General features: G+C 44.6%; 1 protein-coding gene across 8 annotated transcripts in view; it reads right to left on the bottom strand.

Annotated features, from left to right (window-relative positions):
• Positions 1 to 16,834, bottom strand: part of HERC1 (HECT and RLD domain containing E3 ubiquitin protein ligase family member 1) — a 1,817,725-nt gene that overhangs the window by 1,662,855 nt on the left and 138,036 nt on the right. For all 8 annotated transcript variants that reach the window (XM_085643727.1, XM_085643730.1, XM_085643731.1 and 5 more), the window contains 2 exons: positions 11,285 to 11,410; positions 6,081 to 6,302 (listed from right to left, as the gene is read on the bottom strand). In XM_085643727.1, coding sequence (XP_085499853.1) covers positions 6,081 to 6,302; positions 11,285 to 11,410 — 348 coding nt within the window. The remainder of the gene's footprint in view (positions 1 to 6,080; positions 6,303 to 11,284; positions 11,411 to 16,834) is intronic.

Here is a 16,834-nt window from a genome sequence, read left to right as displayed (position 1 = left end):
TAAAATTTCAAGCACCGCTGCACGTCCAGCGAATGAAGTGCCCTTTCCGCCGGTGTAGATGGCTGAGGAAAGAAAGCCTTGAGAATGACCGGCTCATTTAGATGAAATCCGAGGGCACCTTTGGTATGAACTTTGGATTAGTCCGTAGAATTACTGTATTCCTTTTGAATTGGAGGAAAGGTTTCTGGATTGTGAGAGCTTGTAATTCTCCAATACGTCTTGCCGAAGTGAGAGCAAGAAGGAGTGCTAATTTCCAGGAGAGGAATTTCAAATCGACTTGATGAACCGGTTCAAAGGGAGGCTTCATCAGCTGGGTGAGAACCAAGTTCAAATGCCATGTGGGAGGCGGAGGCCTCACTGGAGGAAACGTTCGAAACAGGCCTTTGAGAAATTGTTTGACAATTCTAGAGGACCAAAGAGAAGACCCAGAACGAGAAACTGCAGCCAAGTGAACATTTATGGACGAATGAGCCAGACCTGCCTTCGCCAAGGACAGGAAATAAGGAAGAACTTGATGAGGCTGAGACAAGAAAGGGACCACACCTTGCTGTTGGCACCAGATGTAAAAGCGTTTCCATTTTAGACGGTAAGTCTTGTTAGTGGAAGGAGCTCCAGCCTGAGAGAGAACATCCCTTATCTCGTCCGAGAGATGAAGATCTAGGAATTCTCGCTGCTCAGGAGCCATGCTGAGAGGTGTAAGGAACGAGGATCTGGATGCCAGATCTGGCCCTGGGACTTCATAAGAAGATCAGGGATTGCCCATAGAGGACGTGGAGGGGCCAGAGAAAGGAGGTGAAGCTCCGTGAACCAAAACTGCTTCGGCCAAGCTGGGGCTATTAGGATCATCTTGCATGGCTCCGTCTTGATCTTCCTGAGTACACTCGGTATTAACGGAATAGGGGGAAAGGTGTACACAAATGCTCTTGACCAAGCTATCGAAAGCGCATTCCCCAGCAATCCACGATGATGAACTTTGCTTGCGTAAGACTGGCATTTCCTGTTCACCGGGATAGCAAAGAGATCTATTGAGGGTTTGCCCCACCGGTGAAAAATGTCGTCCAAGACCATTTGGTTTAGTTCCCACTCGTGGCTGACTGACGAAAGCCGGCTGAGCCTGTCCGCCTTTTCGTTTAGCACTCCTGGTAGGTGTTCTGCCGTGAGCGATATTCCGTGTAGGATCGCCCATTCCCAAATTCTTTGGGCCTCCTGCGACAACGGAAGAGATCTGGTACCCCCTTCCTTGTTGATGTAGTGCATGGCCGTGGTGTTGTCCGTGCAGACGAGGACCGCCGAACCCTGCAAACGTGGAAGAAACGCTTGAAGAGCCAGACGAATCGCTCTGAGCTCCAGGAGGTTGATGTGAAGAAGGCGGTACCGGGGCAACCAATGCCCGCTGACATGCAAGTCCTGAAGCACCGCACCCCAGTCTTCCAGCGAGGCATCTGTTGTGACAACTTGAGGGGCCGGATTGGTTACGAAGGATAGACCTTGGGATAAATTCTCCTCCTGTGTCCACCACAAGACGGCTTCTTTCATTGCCGTAGTAATCACCACCTTGTCGTCGAAAGAGCTGTGAACTTGTTGCCACTGCATGTCCAGCTGCTCTTGAAGAGATCGCATCCGCAATCTGCAGTGGGGTATCAGAGGGATGCATGAAGAAATCACTCCTAGAAGGGATTTGTAACAGTGTACTGAAAGACACTTTTCTCAACAAATGAGCCAAGGACCTTAGTTTTTTTTGCCTTTCGAAAGATGGAGAAGCCTTGTTGAGAGATGTGTCCAAGATAGCCCCTAGGAACTGTGCTCTCTTGGACGGACAGAGAGACGACTTCTACCTGTTGAGAGTCAGTCCCAGATTGCGGAACAGATTCGTACATGTCACGACTGTCTCCTCCGCTGTCCGCCTGGACGGAGCCTTCAGCAACCAGTCATCCAGGTAGGGGAAGATTTGAAAATGCTGTTTCCTGAGGAAAGCTGCCACCTTTGCCAGCACCTTGGTAAAGTTCCTCGGGGCAGAGCTAAGTCCAAAGGGTAGAACTTTGAATTGGAAGTGGTTCTTGACTTCTGTGAATCGTAGAAACCTCCTGTGGGCTGGAGGAATGGGTATGTGAAAATACGCATCCTCGAGATTGGCCATGAAATCTCCCGGGTTGAGGAGACGCAAGATATCCTGGAGAGAGACCATCCGAAAGGATTGACTGATGAGATAGGTGTTTAGCTCCCTGAGATCTAAAATGGGGCGCCATTTCTCCAGAGTCTTCTTGACCAGGAAAAACCTGGAGTAGAAACCGTCCCCCCTCTGAGACAGGGGAACCGGCTCCACTGCTCCCTTGAGGAGCATCTGATGAACTCTGAGCCATAAGAGACACAGATGTTTTGAAGGCATAGCGACAGGGGGCTTGGAAGGTGGTATATGAAGAAACTCCAGCGTATGGCCATCTCGAATGATGTTGAGCACCCAATGGTCCGATGTTATCCGTTTCCAGTTGTGGAGGTATTGAGACACCCTGCCTCCCACAGGTGTTAACGGGGAGGTGGGTACAGTAGACAGAGCCAGGACGCCGCTATTGTCTCTTGGAGCTGTCATTTCCCTGGCGATTCTGCTTCCCTCTAGTGTTGGAGCGAGAGAAAGACGAGGTCTGGCCTTGTCGCTTTTGGTACGGTGGACGATACAACTGAGACGTCGAACCATAAGAAGAGTACTGTTGTTGTTGGTACGAGCCTCTGTAGGATGTGGTACTCTTCCCCCTGGCCCCACTGAAAGGAACCTTTCGATATTGGAGATTGCCTTGAGATCTTTTCGTCTCTGTATCTTTTTTAATGTCCTGGAGGTCATCGTCGACATGTTTCCCAAATAATGCCTCACCATCAAACGGGAGGTCCAGGATTTTGTTCTGAACCTCCGGTCGGAACCATGTCGCCCGGAGCCAGCCTGGCGACGGAGAACAGCTGCGCCTGCCAGTGAACGGAAAGCTGTTGTGGCGATATCCATGGCGCAGTCGATCACCTCCGCCGACGCAGCCTCTCCCTCCTGTAGAATTTTCTTGGCCTCCGCCTTGGACTTCTGTGGGAGCTGGTCGAAATATGGTGAAAGTTCGCACCACATTTGGCGATCGTACCTACCAAGGATTGCCAATGCATTCGCTGCCCGTACTAAAAGACTCGCCATAGAGGAAAACCTTTTCCCCGCATTATCCAGGCGCGTGCCTTCATAATCGGGAGGAGTCGTCAGTGGTGCAGATGGATTGCGCGACTTTCTTTGCGCCGCCTGGGATATTACCGAATCCGGCTTCGGCTGACCTATCAAGGACGCTGGACTATCCTCAGGCGCCTTGTACTTCTCTAGGCGTGGCAAAACTGGAATAACCGTAGCCGGGTTCTTCGTCGCCATTCAAACCCTCGTCCCAGAGATGGCCGACAATGGGAATGGAACGGACCACTTTCCTGTAGGGCTCCTTAAAATCATAAAGTAAGCATTCCGTTTGAACAGAAGGCATAGGAAGCTGGAATCTACTGGAGGCTCGTTGCATCAGCTCGTGAAAACCCCCAATGTCTGCCGGGGGAGAATCCACTGGGATCTGGAGTAGGTGAAGCTGGATACGGGATTACATAATCCTCCCACTCAACACACTGGTTAGACCTGTTATAGGAGATTTACTCGGACTCCGGCTGTTGCGATCATCCTGATCCTCGTCAGAGGAATCATCATGAACATCCGGGACTACTGGAGGGAAACTTGGGCTGGAGACCTGCGGCTGTGAAACCAGCTGGGATGGTTCTCCCGGAGAAAACACTGCAGGAGCCAATGGTGTAGGCACAGTACGTACTGCAGAGAAAGTCGAAGATGGAGGAGGAGGAGCTTGAGAAAACCTCTTCCTATAATCCTGTAGCATGCCAGGAGCGAAGAAGGGACCGTAAACATCTCCTGGCCAGCGCTGTCCTGACGACAATAGGATTGTTGGTATGAGTACCCAGGAGTGTAGTCGCCCTCCGAATCAATGTCCTGACATTTGACCAACAATTGTGAGGGACTATGGGCATAGCCGCAAGAATCCTGATCATCCCCATCAGAGTCCTCTTCTTCCTCGAGCAACAGCGCGGGAGGCAAGGGGGCAACCCTCCTTGGTGATGTCATATCAGGTGTTATTCTCTTTAAGGATATTGTAATCCTCTCCGTCGACGAAGATGTCGTCGACGGTACCGTCGGCGATGGGGTTGAAAAAGAAACCATCGTCGACGAGGTCGTCGACGGAAGATGCACCGTCGACGGTTGAATCGTCGACGAAGAGATGGGCGGCGTCGACACTGCCGTCGACGAGACAGTCAGCACTCCTGCCGTCGACGTCGTCATAGCTCTCGTAGACGACACCGTCGTGGACGACACCGTCGTCGCCGCCACCGTCGTCCAAACCCTCGTCGTCGCCGTAACCGTCGTCGACGCTCCCATCAACGCTGACGTCGATGTGTGAGAAGAAGGCCCCGTCGCCGAGCCCATCAACGGTGTAACTTTCTTCACCTGAGATTTGGAAGACTTCGTCGCCGGAGTCTTCTGCGGCGGCGTCGACGATCTGGAATCTTTTTCTGACTTCTCAGAAGACAGAGAAGAGGGCTTCTTAAAAGTCTTAGCAGACTCCACCACTGCTGCAGCTGCAGATAGTCCTTCCCTCTCCTTTGCACCGTGGTGAGGAGATTTACTCGGACTCCGGCTCTCAGACTCACAGGGGGTCTTTTTAGAGGCCTTAACAGGACGGTCAGAGGATGGTGAAGGGGAAGCCCTACCCCTTTTCACTGACCTTCGAGATGAGGTGCCAGATGATGAGTCCTCACTGTGTCACTGGACAGAGTTCCCTTCCTTGACTTTACCTTCCGGAGCCAAGGGAGAAGGCGACCCTCACGTTCCCGGAGTGACTTCGTAGAGAAGGTGCGGCAGATCTTGCAGTCCACTGCCTTATGATCCGGGTACAGGCAATAAATGCAGTCCTTATGCCTGCCCTCCACATACAGCCTCTTCTTGCCACAGGTGGAACAAGGCTTGAAAAGGGCTTTCTTCTCCTTGTCAGACATTTCTGAATGAAACACCAAACAATTCTGAAAAAAAATTCTAGAAAAAAAGCAGTCAACTAGAGTTGAAGTGAGCAGAGCTCAAAGGAGACTCCCTAAGCACAACGTGCGGTAGAAAATCTGAGGCTCTGAGGTTCTCTCAGGAAGGTTCTGTGGGGTGAGGCTTATCTGATTGGCTGTTTCTCTATTTTGGTCTCTGTTACAAAAAGAGGTAGATATGCTACAAAAGGGAATTAGGCCTAGGCCTTTTTCTTTCTCTTTTGTACCTACTGCTATGTTATTTTATGTACCAAGACTCCCATTCCGACGACGGGGAATGATACAAGCTATGGGAATCTATGAAAGTTCCAATACTGGAGTAATTCAAAATCAACTATGTAAAGAAAAGGAAAAAAAGGCAAGATGTAATAGCCAGTAAAAATAGAGAACTAAATGTAGGCCTGGGTGGAATTATTAATTAAGCCGGCGGAATCTGAGGAATTTGGTAATTCCATGTTACTCTTGTAACACAGAATTACTTATAAATTCTGCTACTCCAACTATGGAATTAATCTGCAGTAAATTGTTTATAAAGAGGGCTGGAAGAGGGAGCAGTAAAAATCACTACTAAAGTTTCATCTGAAGTGTTTTTTAAACACAAAGGGACTTGCTCCCTCTTGCAGCCCTTTAAAACCACAGAAGTGCATACCCCTCGGCACCATTATAGACTCAGCAGTGATTATTGCAAGGTCTGTAAGTTTGTCGAGGGTTACGCACTGCAGAGTTCGGAAATCACTGCATACCAGTCGATTACAGCTCCCTTACAGACTCTGCAGTGATCACGGCAGAGTATGTAAGGGCACCGAGGGGTATGCAATGCAGTACATTTGGTACTGGGCTGTGCTATTTTCTTACTGCAAAATGCATCCTCGCATCCATTATCTGATTTTAATGGAATTCCGCTGAATCAAATTCCGCTCACCCCTAAACTAACACTGTTTATAATTAAATGAACAAAATGTGGGGACAAAACAGCTTACTGTGTAAAATCCTAAATTTCGAAGAAGAGTTTTCATCAGTATTTCAGCTAGATGAGTATCTGGGTGGCTTCCTTGAGAACCATACTGCTGATCTGAGGGGTTCCCATAGCCAAGACAGAACGTTGTAACATCCACAGATTCAGGGGGTGAACTATATCCAAGGAGGGAAGCCACATGTGTATGATCCTGCAGACTGGTCAAAATAATATCCAGCTGCATTCTCTGTAAAAGATAATGGTACATACTTAGGAAAGAGTGAACAAAAATATATTTTATCACATTAATTTCATATTGATTTTAGTTTAAGACTTTGTTAGAGAATCATTAATTCAGACCGAAACACGCTATCTGCATTCATTGCGAATTATAATTAGACACATATAAGCAAATGAGTCCAGCTGGGGTAAATATTAGCAATAGCAGAAACAGGAGATACCTAATGAATCAACAGGAGCTACCCTGGAAATCACCAGGAGACTGGAATAAGAAACAACGGCTGAAAATGTAGTCTGCTCAAAAAAAAAGTAACAATTAGGTTACATCTATGCCATAAGAAAGGTATTAAATATCACATAATTTCAAAACATAAGACAGTGTAACAATTTCTTTTTTAAAACAAATAGTCTTGTATTATTGATGTAATTATGATACATTTGATTAATTACTCTATTTAGCAAAAAGATTGCATGTTATTGTGGTGATCACACAGTGCCAAAGGAACAGCAAACTCACGGATGCATTGATATACAAAACAGCAACAGAACAATTCAAATGAAAATAATAAGGTGTACAATGCACTAAGCCTGAACTATACAACAGTTGACTTATCTAAATGCTTATGGTTTACGCAATGTTTGAACTCTTCTGTTATTTACAGGTCATCAACAGGACAAAGTTTTGAGCAGGCAAGCATTACTGCGGCTTAGGAATTAATGTCCAGACCTAAAAAACAAATTAAATTATCCTGAAAATGGCAGAGTCTGCCAAAATTAATATGAAGGATGATGTTCTGCTATTCAAAAAAAAGCATCAGAGATCGTAACCCACCCCATGGTCTCCCCCTTATTTGTACCTTGTTAGATCTGGCCCTCTCTGGAGGTCACCCCCAAACATTTGCCTTTACCCTCCACTTTTTGCAAAATTTATTTTTTGCTGGCCTTAGGACTATGTTCAATTTTCCACTCCTAATCAGTGATAAAGTGTGTGTGCGCTCTCCTTAAAACATGGTAACCTTGGCTAATACAAACTGGCATACTCAATTTACATGTAAGTCCCTGGTACAGTGGCACTACATATGCCCAGGGCCTGTAAACTAAATGTTGCAAGTGGGCTTGCAGCACAGATTGTGCCACCCACTTACGTAGCCCTTTAAACCTGCCTCAGGCCTGCCATTGTGGCCTGTTTGTGTGCAGTTTTAAATTGCTATTTCGGCCTGTCAAAATTAACGTTTTCCCATGCCCAAACCTTCCTTTTTAATACATATAAGGCACCCCTAGGGTTAGTTGTGGCCAGCCCAGAGGGCAGGATACAATGCATTTAAAGAGTCAGGCATGCACTTTTAAATTGTACATGTCCTGGTAGCGAAATAGGATAACAATGGAGTTACCTTATTACATTTTATAAGCGCAATTCCCAAATCGGAAGAGATGCCCAGTTTATGTTTGGTGTCTCTGGAATCACAATTTAAAAATGTAACTTACAGTGAAGGTGGATTTTAAATTGCAATTCTGAAAATCACACGTTTAGAAAGTTGGCATTGTGCATTTCTCCTAGATAGACACACACAATGTGGAGCTTAGGTGTGACTGGAAGGGACATCACTGGCAGGATGGGGTGGGGGAGCAGCTGGGCACAGTCCTACTTACACTTGAATACGCTGTATCCTGCCTCAACACAACGGGATGCATACACCCTGTAGTTAATCTGGAGCCAGGGCCAGGAAGGCAGGGCATTTGTGCACTTCAAAGGCCTGTCTCTAGAAGCTCGTCCCCAATTCAAAGGCACAACTGTGTATAAATACTGGACGTCAGACACCAACTCTTGAGTACACTTACAAACCTGTGGGCACTCTGCCAGGAAGTGTCATGGTCTCGCTCGCTTCCTGCTGATCGGAAGCGAGGCATTCCGCGAACCTGCCGAGACTCCTCCCCCCGGAGTCCGCCAGGCAGGTTAGCCGTCTAGCTGTTGAGAGGCTGAAACAGCAGACATCACCTGCCGGCCGACACTTATGGCTGGATTCACATTTCAGGCTTGAAGACGCCCACACCGGCGCTTCGTATACTTCCACGGAGCTACGCAGGAGCGTACGCGAAGGCTCCATCAGCAACCGAACCTCCTGTCCGGACCGCGCAAGGGCGCCCAAAGCTTCTGACCACGGCGACTCGTGCGACGGCACGGAGTCGCACTCTCTCCTTGTTTCATTGTTCCCCCCACACCAGCGCAGGAGCGCTTTACTCTTCCTTTTCGCGACTCGTGCGACGGCACGGAGTCGCGCTTGCTTATTGCCCCCCACACCAGCGCAGGAGCGCTTTACTCTTCCTTTTCGCGACTCGTGCGATGGCACGGAGTCGCGCTCGCTTATTGCCCCCCTCACCAGCGCAGGAGCGCTTTACTCTTCCTTTTCGCGACTCGTGCGACGGCACGGAGTCGCGCTTACTTCTTGCCCCCCGCAGGAGCGCTTACCCAGTTCCAAACCACCTATTTCCTCGCCAGCGCTACCTTGGGTAGCGTAACTTGTGCGACGGCACGGAGTCTGGTTCTCTTCCTTGTTTACCTCACAAACGGCGCAGGAGCGCAACTATCGTGTGCTGCGACTTCGTTAAAGAATGGATTTGCTCCTCACAGGCGCTTAGAACGACAGTGGAGATTCTGATCCTCTTCCATCTTCAGTACCATCATGGGAGCACTTCATTTCCAGGTGACTATTTGGTGCTTGCGTCTTGTGTTGCCTGTGTCTGTTCACTACATCTGGCGCAGCTGTTACTCCTTCCTCCACTCTCGCCCTTAGGTGGTGCCGACACAAGACCCAAGGAACCACAGGGGGTGCCCCACCACGACATCCACCACATTGCCCTCACCTTTTCCTTGGCAGCCTCCCCCGGTCCCCTCTTCAATCTGGTTAGTGATTTTTGGTCTTTCCGGGTAGAGAAGGGCGCAGGAGGTGGTTGTCCACGTCGTCCCCGTGGGATCTCTCCACAAGCAGAAGGTAAGACTTGTGGGGACCTGACAGAAGAAGAACTGCTGTTTTGCTACATGCACTGCCACACTACTGGGCTGCTGCTCGAAATGAACTGCTGCCCTGCTGTGCGGACCTGCTGCCCTCTTGGGGAAGAAGAACTAGAACTGCAACTTCATCTTGAACCCAGGAACCCAGAGTGAATCCAAGGGCTAGTTTGCTGGCATCATGCTCCCCAACCAGCTCCTGGACCTAGCTGTCGCGAGTTCCTTACTCCCTCAAGTGGTGCCACCCAGGTCCTGGACTGTTGGTGTTGCTCACGGGCTCTTAAATAAAGCATTAAGACTCTTCAAGTCCGCAAAAGGGTTCATTTGCACCGAGACTGCGCTGATCGCACTGAAATTCAGCAAGAGTGCTGCCACCCCATCTCTTTGCACTGCACCATGGACAGCTTGCGGGGGGATCGCCAATGCAAAGTTCCAGCCCTCCAGCCCGTGATGCGCGCCGTGCTCTTCGCACCATGCCAACAGCCTACAGCAACGCTCTCCTTTGGTCCCTTACCAATGCGACATCTGGCACATAACTAGAGAAGGTAAAACTTCAGTGGGACTAATCTGGGACTGTATCTGACCCACTCATTATCGCGGTCAGTTTGAACTTTTGACTTTGCCCCAGTCTAGTGCAACCAGATTGCCGCTGTTGACGCCTTGTGCTTTTAGGTGCTATTTTACACTTTATTCTTTAAAAATTCATAACTCCAGTTCTACTGATTGGATTTTAGTCATTTTGGTCTGGTTTCATTTTATTAAATTAGGCTACATTTTTTTAACCTCGTGTGGAACCTTTTTCTGTGTCATTTTCACTGTTTTACCTCTTTGAAGTGTTGCCCAAATTCGCTCATTGCTTCAAAGTAACCAATTTCTCACATACCTCAAGTAGTTTATAACTCTCTTCCCTACCACACAGTTCTTCACAATGCCCTCATAAAACAATCAATCCAGTGTTGAGTGTAGATTTTTATGATTGCCCGAGCAGAGTTCGCATGGGGAAAAAAAAAAATCTATTCTCCAGATGCTCCACCGGCAATTTTACTGTGGAACTCACAGATGCTGTAACATGGTAACATCTGCAAGAATTTCAATGATCAGAACGTGAGAGCACCTACTCAGACTACCTTGAGCCTCAATCCCCACCACACTGCATTTAAAGGGCTTCACTTCATTCAATCAAGTTGCTGTTTCTTGCATTTGTCCTTCAAAGATCTTTATCTTTTTTTCGTTCAACTATACTCTCTGTTCCACATCCACGACCCTGCAAGAAAGACACTTTAATTTCATTCTCAAGTGTTTTAGAGTTGACAGTCTCCTCTTTTAGGTAATTGTGAAGAGCATTAATAGATCTAAAAAGGTCCCTCACATGGTGTCATGGCAACCTTCTTCAGAGGATGGAAAAGTCCTACTTATTGGATTTTTGCTGTTGTTTTTTCACAGTCCTCCTTAGTTTTTTTCTACACAACAAATTAAATCACAGTCACTGGCCTAAAGGGGGTAAAACCAAGATTCTCAATTGTCAAGTGCTTAATCTGTAAAAGAATGAGTGCTGGTGCCCAAAGCTCTGCTCAGTAGCCAGGGGCAGCGCTAAGAAAATATCGGCTCGCCTAATACCAAGACTGTGTAATCTTGAACATACCTTATGCCTCTTTAATCCACTATCAGACAGTCTCTGCCCCTTATCTCACTCTTGCAGGTTCTTGCTTTCTCCCTTTAAAGCAGTTTTTCAATCCTCCTTTCCTATTTGTGTTTTTTCCCCTCACTTGCTATTGGTAAATGTCTGATGAAGAAAAATAAGTGCCAGCCCACAAATTCAAGTTACATAACACAATTTTCATATTACGCACCCCAAATATGAGGAATAATCGAAAATATCAATATGACGCCACTATGTATTAGTGACACTAATGCTGCACATGTACAACAAACAGTATCAATAAAAGCAATTCTACACAACGAAATGCAATTGCTGGGCTTACCTGCCCCTTTGATAAACTTTCCCATCTATCAGGTCCCTGGGGTAACAGTGAATGTAACAATTCCATTCGCTCTCGTAAGGGAGGTAATAACATTGTGGCACCAACAGACAAGGTCTCGATCACAACCTAGTTGAAAATAAAAAATACAAAAACAAGTTACAATTGTAGATTTTATTTTGTTTACTGTAACGAGGATCAAATCGGACTGCTTTACTGGAAAATGATTTAAGAATGTACATAAAAATGTTCTTTGCCTTTATCATCGTGCAAGTGAAAACCTTAAAGCAAAGGCAGCTGTGCAAGGGTTTCAAGTAGCATGGAGTTTATTTGCAGTAAAAGCCTGTACTGCCGTCACTTGTAGCAGTAAGGGCTTGTAGGTATGAATGTAGTGCTAGTGTATAAAGCAAATCTAGCTGAGGAGAAATAGACTGCTAAACAATGAGTAACATCTCGATTGTTATTCAAGACTATTTACAATCAGGTTGGGGATATGCAGTAAGTTTTTTTCTTGTTAAGCAGTAACCACAAGTATGCTTCAATTAAAATGTGCTTTTTGTTATTGGAGATATTTAGTAGAAATAATTTAGTTGTAAAAATCTCTTCATTTTCTCTAAAGATCTTTCAGCAAGATCCACCTTGTGCTTATTGTCGATGTTTTACCCAGCTGCACAATAACAGTGGGGCTTTGTGAAGGCTACGAGGAAACATAATATGAACGAATATAAGCAGACGATTTTGATCTGTCTCTCAGATTCCCACTCTGAGTAACTACAACACCCCATACCTACTGGGGCCAAAGCCCAAATCAAACTTTAAAAAACATGAGCAAAGATCTAAAATAACACTGTAAACAATTCTTTATATGTATTTAAACAGTCAGTGTCAGAATAGCTGCAGCCGAGAGTTACCTTCTAGATACTCCTTTTGCCTGCAGCTGCTAGATCTCTGCTTTAATGTTATTATACCAAATACGGATTTTGCAGTGGTTGAGAATAGGGTGAATAGCCACGTAAATCATTTTCTCCAACAAAACAGTGCGGGAATGGAAGTTTAGGAGGTGAAGTTGGAAGGAATCCGTTTATTATTTCAAAAAGGTTTTCTTAATCAACGGTGAAACCAATAGATTTGGCACAGGACACTAGAACTAGTTAGATCGGCAAGGAAAATTTAGATTCCTACTGTTCATGGACTGGGATGAGAGTCATTCCAGTGGAGAAGTAGTCTGCTTCAGTTTTAAGAAGAATGGGCTCATTCTGTTGGATAAGCTGGCTGGAATTCACACTCCTAAATATAGATGTGTATCATCTGCATATAGAAGAGAGATTTGCTTCCCTACTGCATAGTGTTAAATTGTCCCATATATATGCTGAATAGATTTTTTACAAGTTGAATATCTATGGAGAAAGAATAGAAACCCTGTAGATCCTGAAACCGACATTTAAGAGGGAGCAAAGAAAAAGCATTTGACTTTGAGATCCCCAACTGCGAACACGGCAGTAAAATTATTATATTTGGATGTAATGGATGCTCTAGCCACTAATGCAGACTCCAGGCCCCAGGATTCACCTTGTCTGTATTTGCCTGCCTAAGTACATGAAGGAGGCTGGCCTCTCCTAGCTTCCAGCTACAGACGGTTGTCTCGCACTATAAAGCGCAGCCCTATTCTCCGTTGCATGAGACGCTCTTGCTGCTAGTATAGACTCCAAGCCCCAGGATTCACCCAGTCTGCATTTACCTACCAGAGGGTATGAAGGAGGAGGACACCTCCTAGCCTCCAGCTGCTGACTGTTGTCTCGCACTATAAAGTGCAGCGCTGCTGTGAAAGACATACGCATTCAAAGCTCAGGCTAAGGACGGACCCATCGTTGCCAGCAGGAGACTGAGCAAGGCAATAGATTCGAAGCACAGCGATTTTGAGATTCTTGCAAAGTTGCTGGACTGTTTTTCATTAACCCCTTCAGTGCCCGCCCCTTTCCCCGCCCAGTGCCGGCCGTTGCATTAGCGGGCGGGGTCTATGACGAGCTGGACTCGTCATGGGCACAGCGCCACCGCGGCCCATGACGAGTCCAGCTCGTCATGGGCACTGAAGGGGTTAAGATACATATGGTTTCCGATTCATTGGGTACTTTCTCAGAACACCTGATGTGTTAAAGAGTTTTTGTGGTAGGATTTGAGTTGGGTGGGTGGCTTGAAGCTTAAGATTTTACCATTTGAAAATTCTATTATGGGAAAGAGAACAGCAGCGTGGAGCCCGCAGGGTTTTCAGAATAAGAAATCCATCAAGCATGCAGCAGAGAACTGAATTTTGAGTAAAATAAAAAAAAAGAGGTGTTTTGCCCGAAGAATTAAAATCAAAACTAAAAACTTGCTAACATTTTTGATGAGCAGAAGAGAGTACAGCAAAGCCAACACCGAATACACCTGCACCGATGGAGATTGATTCTATGAGGTATCTCTCAGATATTCCCTTGATTGTCATATTCATCGGATGCCAAATGTTATCTGTTCTTTGATCTTCTACAGTGTGTGGGCAATGGCCAACCTGAAAACTTAGGAGTACGGGGGAGTAGTCAAGCAACGGTGGACCCACAACCCAAGGCGCAAGGGTAGCAGCTCAGCTTTATGAATTTTGTCCATATCAACTTGTTAAAATATGACATTTTTGATCTTCAATCAAACATTTATAAAGGGCAGCAAATCACCCCTGAGGGTCTCAAGGCGCTGGGGATGTTGGCTTCTGCATGGCGGTTTGTTTATATCAACATCCAGATTGTGAGTTTAAACAGATTGAATGCTCGTTATGTCTAACAGGTTAGCTACAAACTCAGGCCTGTTCTAGATCTTTTCAGGATTTGACTATGGGCGTTACTAATGATGGCAAAATCTCAAGTGTTCCATACAAGTGTTCAAATAATAACAGATGATTGCTAAATATGGGAGATAACACTGTAGAATAAATGCTAGAGCCCACTAAAATCTCAACTGCTCAGGGCCGAGGAAAAAAGGAGTGCAACTTCAATTGTAGGCTGTAGTAGAGACACAGAACCACGATGTCATAACTTAGAAAAAGTAAAAGCGCAGGTGTAAGATCTCCCCCAAATAATTGTACTGTACTGATCGTTGCTGAGGCTTTTACAGAGTTCCCCTTTAGTGCTCCTACAATTAGATCTGGTCATTAAACCAATAAATAAAATTGTAGAACTACGACCCATGCTTAATTGGATGGGAAGTTCAGCAACTTAGGAATTGAGACCATACAGAGAGGGAATCTGTTATGTAATTAGAAGACAACAGGTATATACAATCCCCTGGTTCCGATAAGTAAAAGAAATGCTAGCAGGTTTGGGGCTAGGAGAATACTAGTCTAATCATTCATGCATTACCTCAAATACACATCTCATAGTGAAAGAGATTTTGGCACTGTGCCTTTGAGAAACATCTCACTTTATCTTGAAGGGGCAGAGTGCCCAATGGGATTTCATCCATAAAAAGGGATAATATGTTTGAAGATTTTATAGATTACATTTACCAGTCTTTGGCTAGAACTCTTTATGTCAAATTCAGGATGGGTACTTTTCTAATAGCGACTTTTATGAATTCATGCAAGAGCGTGCAGTCTGCATGAACGTTCTCTTCTATCTGTATGCAGACTGTTGAAATCAAGGAGCATTCCCTTTTCTTTTGTTCTGCCTACAAGAGACAGAGGACACAATGGGTAAATCCTCTTTGTCTAAGATTGGGAATCACAAATTGCCTTTCTGCAAAGAGAATATTTAAGTCTGATACTAGTATCCACGATGTGTTTGCCAACTCTAAATTTGTTGAATAAGCATGTTATATAAGAACTAAAGCACTGAAATTTGTCTCACAAAAACATTTGCTAGATGTATATATTTAAGTGATAGGATGAAATAACTATTGATTTTAAATGTTTTAAATTGTTAATGTGTTTTGCAAATAGTATTTGTTGATGGAAGTTTTATTTCCGAACTGACAATAACCAATGAGGATGATTACATTTAGCCTCACAATAAAAATGCTGTTTTTCCTTTTTCCCTAGGATACGCAAATCGCAATACAGGCATGCCCTTAGGAAGCAAATCAATGTAAATATTCACTATTATGTTTCAATTATAGTAGCTGTTTAATATGCATAACATATAGACGAGATAGGCGAATCAAAAATATTTTCCGACACTTTAAATGAACAAGTGTCACTAATCATTCTACTTTTTTCTTTTGATCGCCTTTATAATGATAAATTGAAACCGTTGTATGTTGTATTTTTTTGTTATTCCTTTTTCTTTGGTTTATTCACTGGTTTCATTGGGACACTTTTCACAAATGTGTACTAAGATTGTGCTTTACTTTTGTTATTAAGATTGTTAATTGTTTGTATATTGTGAAATTGTTTTTGTATTTTTCAATAGTGCTCGTTTATTGTAAATATATAAAAAATGTTTTTCTACCTACTGTCTGACGTGTGAGGTGAACTTCTCTTTCTGACGCCACATTTAACCCTTTTATTTATTGTGATTTTTGATGTAAATCATATTATTGAGTATCAACCCACATGAGCCATTGTTTCCTTTTATAAACGTTCACCCAGGCTCTTTGTGAGTAGGGTTTCCTTGTTTCTTGGTTAGATTAATATGCATAACAGACAAGAACTTGGAATAGTTCTGAAGTAAGAGATTTAGAAAAACAAAACGCGAAAAAAGGACATATGACTGATCAACAGTGGTGGAGGTGCACTCAAAGCAGATTGAAGAGGACTATGACTAGTGACTTGGCTAGTTTTGCAGACATTTTAAGCGCAGCACTCTGCACACACAGTTGGTATAAAGAGCTGTGATAAATCAATACAGGGAAGAGTTAAAACATTAAAGAAAATCAAACAGAGAATGGACAAGGACCGTAAAAGGAACAGGGAAATTATTGAAAACATCACCAAGGCCCCCATATCACAGTAGTAAGAAGGTACCTGAACACTAGAATAGAAAAGCAATAGCAAAGGTGAATCTCCTCAACAAGAGAGCAAAAAAGAATTCAAACTAAAGTGATCAAACAGAAAAAGGTAAAAAGATGGACTTTAGAAGCGACAGAAGATTTTAGTCACAACCTACTAATATGCGGCATTTGTTGCTTGATAGCTGATATGAAATGATTAATGACAAACAGGCATAATCCAAACTAAAAGAGAACATGAGTGTGCATATTTTTTATAATGCAAGCAAAAGCTTACTCGGAATTCCATGCACAGTTTACCTGTAGTTTGGATTTATTCCATTCACTTTGCTTAAGGAGTTGTGTAAAAAGTTGTGTGTGACTGGTGTTTGTCTGGCCCACTACGTTATGTGTTTCTTACAGACAAGAATTGCAATACATGCTTTGCAATTGCAAAAACGTTTCTAGACTGATTTGAACTTTGATGGTCAATCCTCTCATTTATTGTCATGAACATATGTTCAAAAAACAAACTTTGCTAACAAAAAGACTACATGTGCATGTACCATATTAACAATAGTACTATTTCTTTTGTGAACTACA

Source organism: Triturus cristatus, chromosome 3_1 (assembly GCF_964204655.1).
Source record: "Triturus cristatus chromosome 3_1, aTriCri1.1, whole genome shotgun sequence".
Lineage (NCBI taxonomy): Eukaryota > Metazoa > Chordata > Amphibia > Caudata > Salamandridae > Triturus > Triturus cristatus.
Note: the sequence above shows the minus strand (reverse complement) of the source record. Positions and strands in the feature narration are given on the sequence as shown.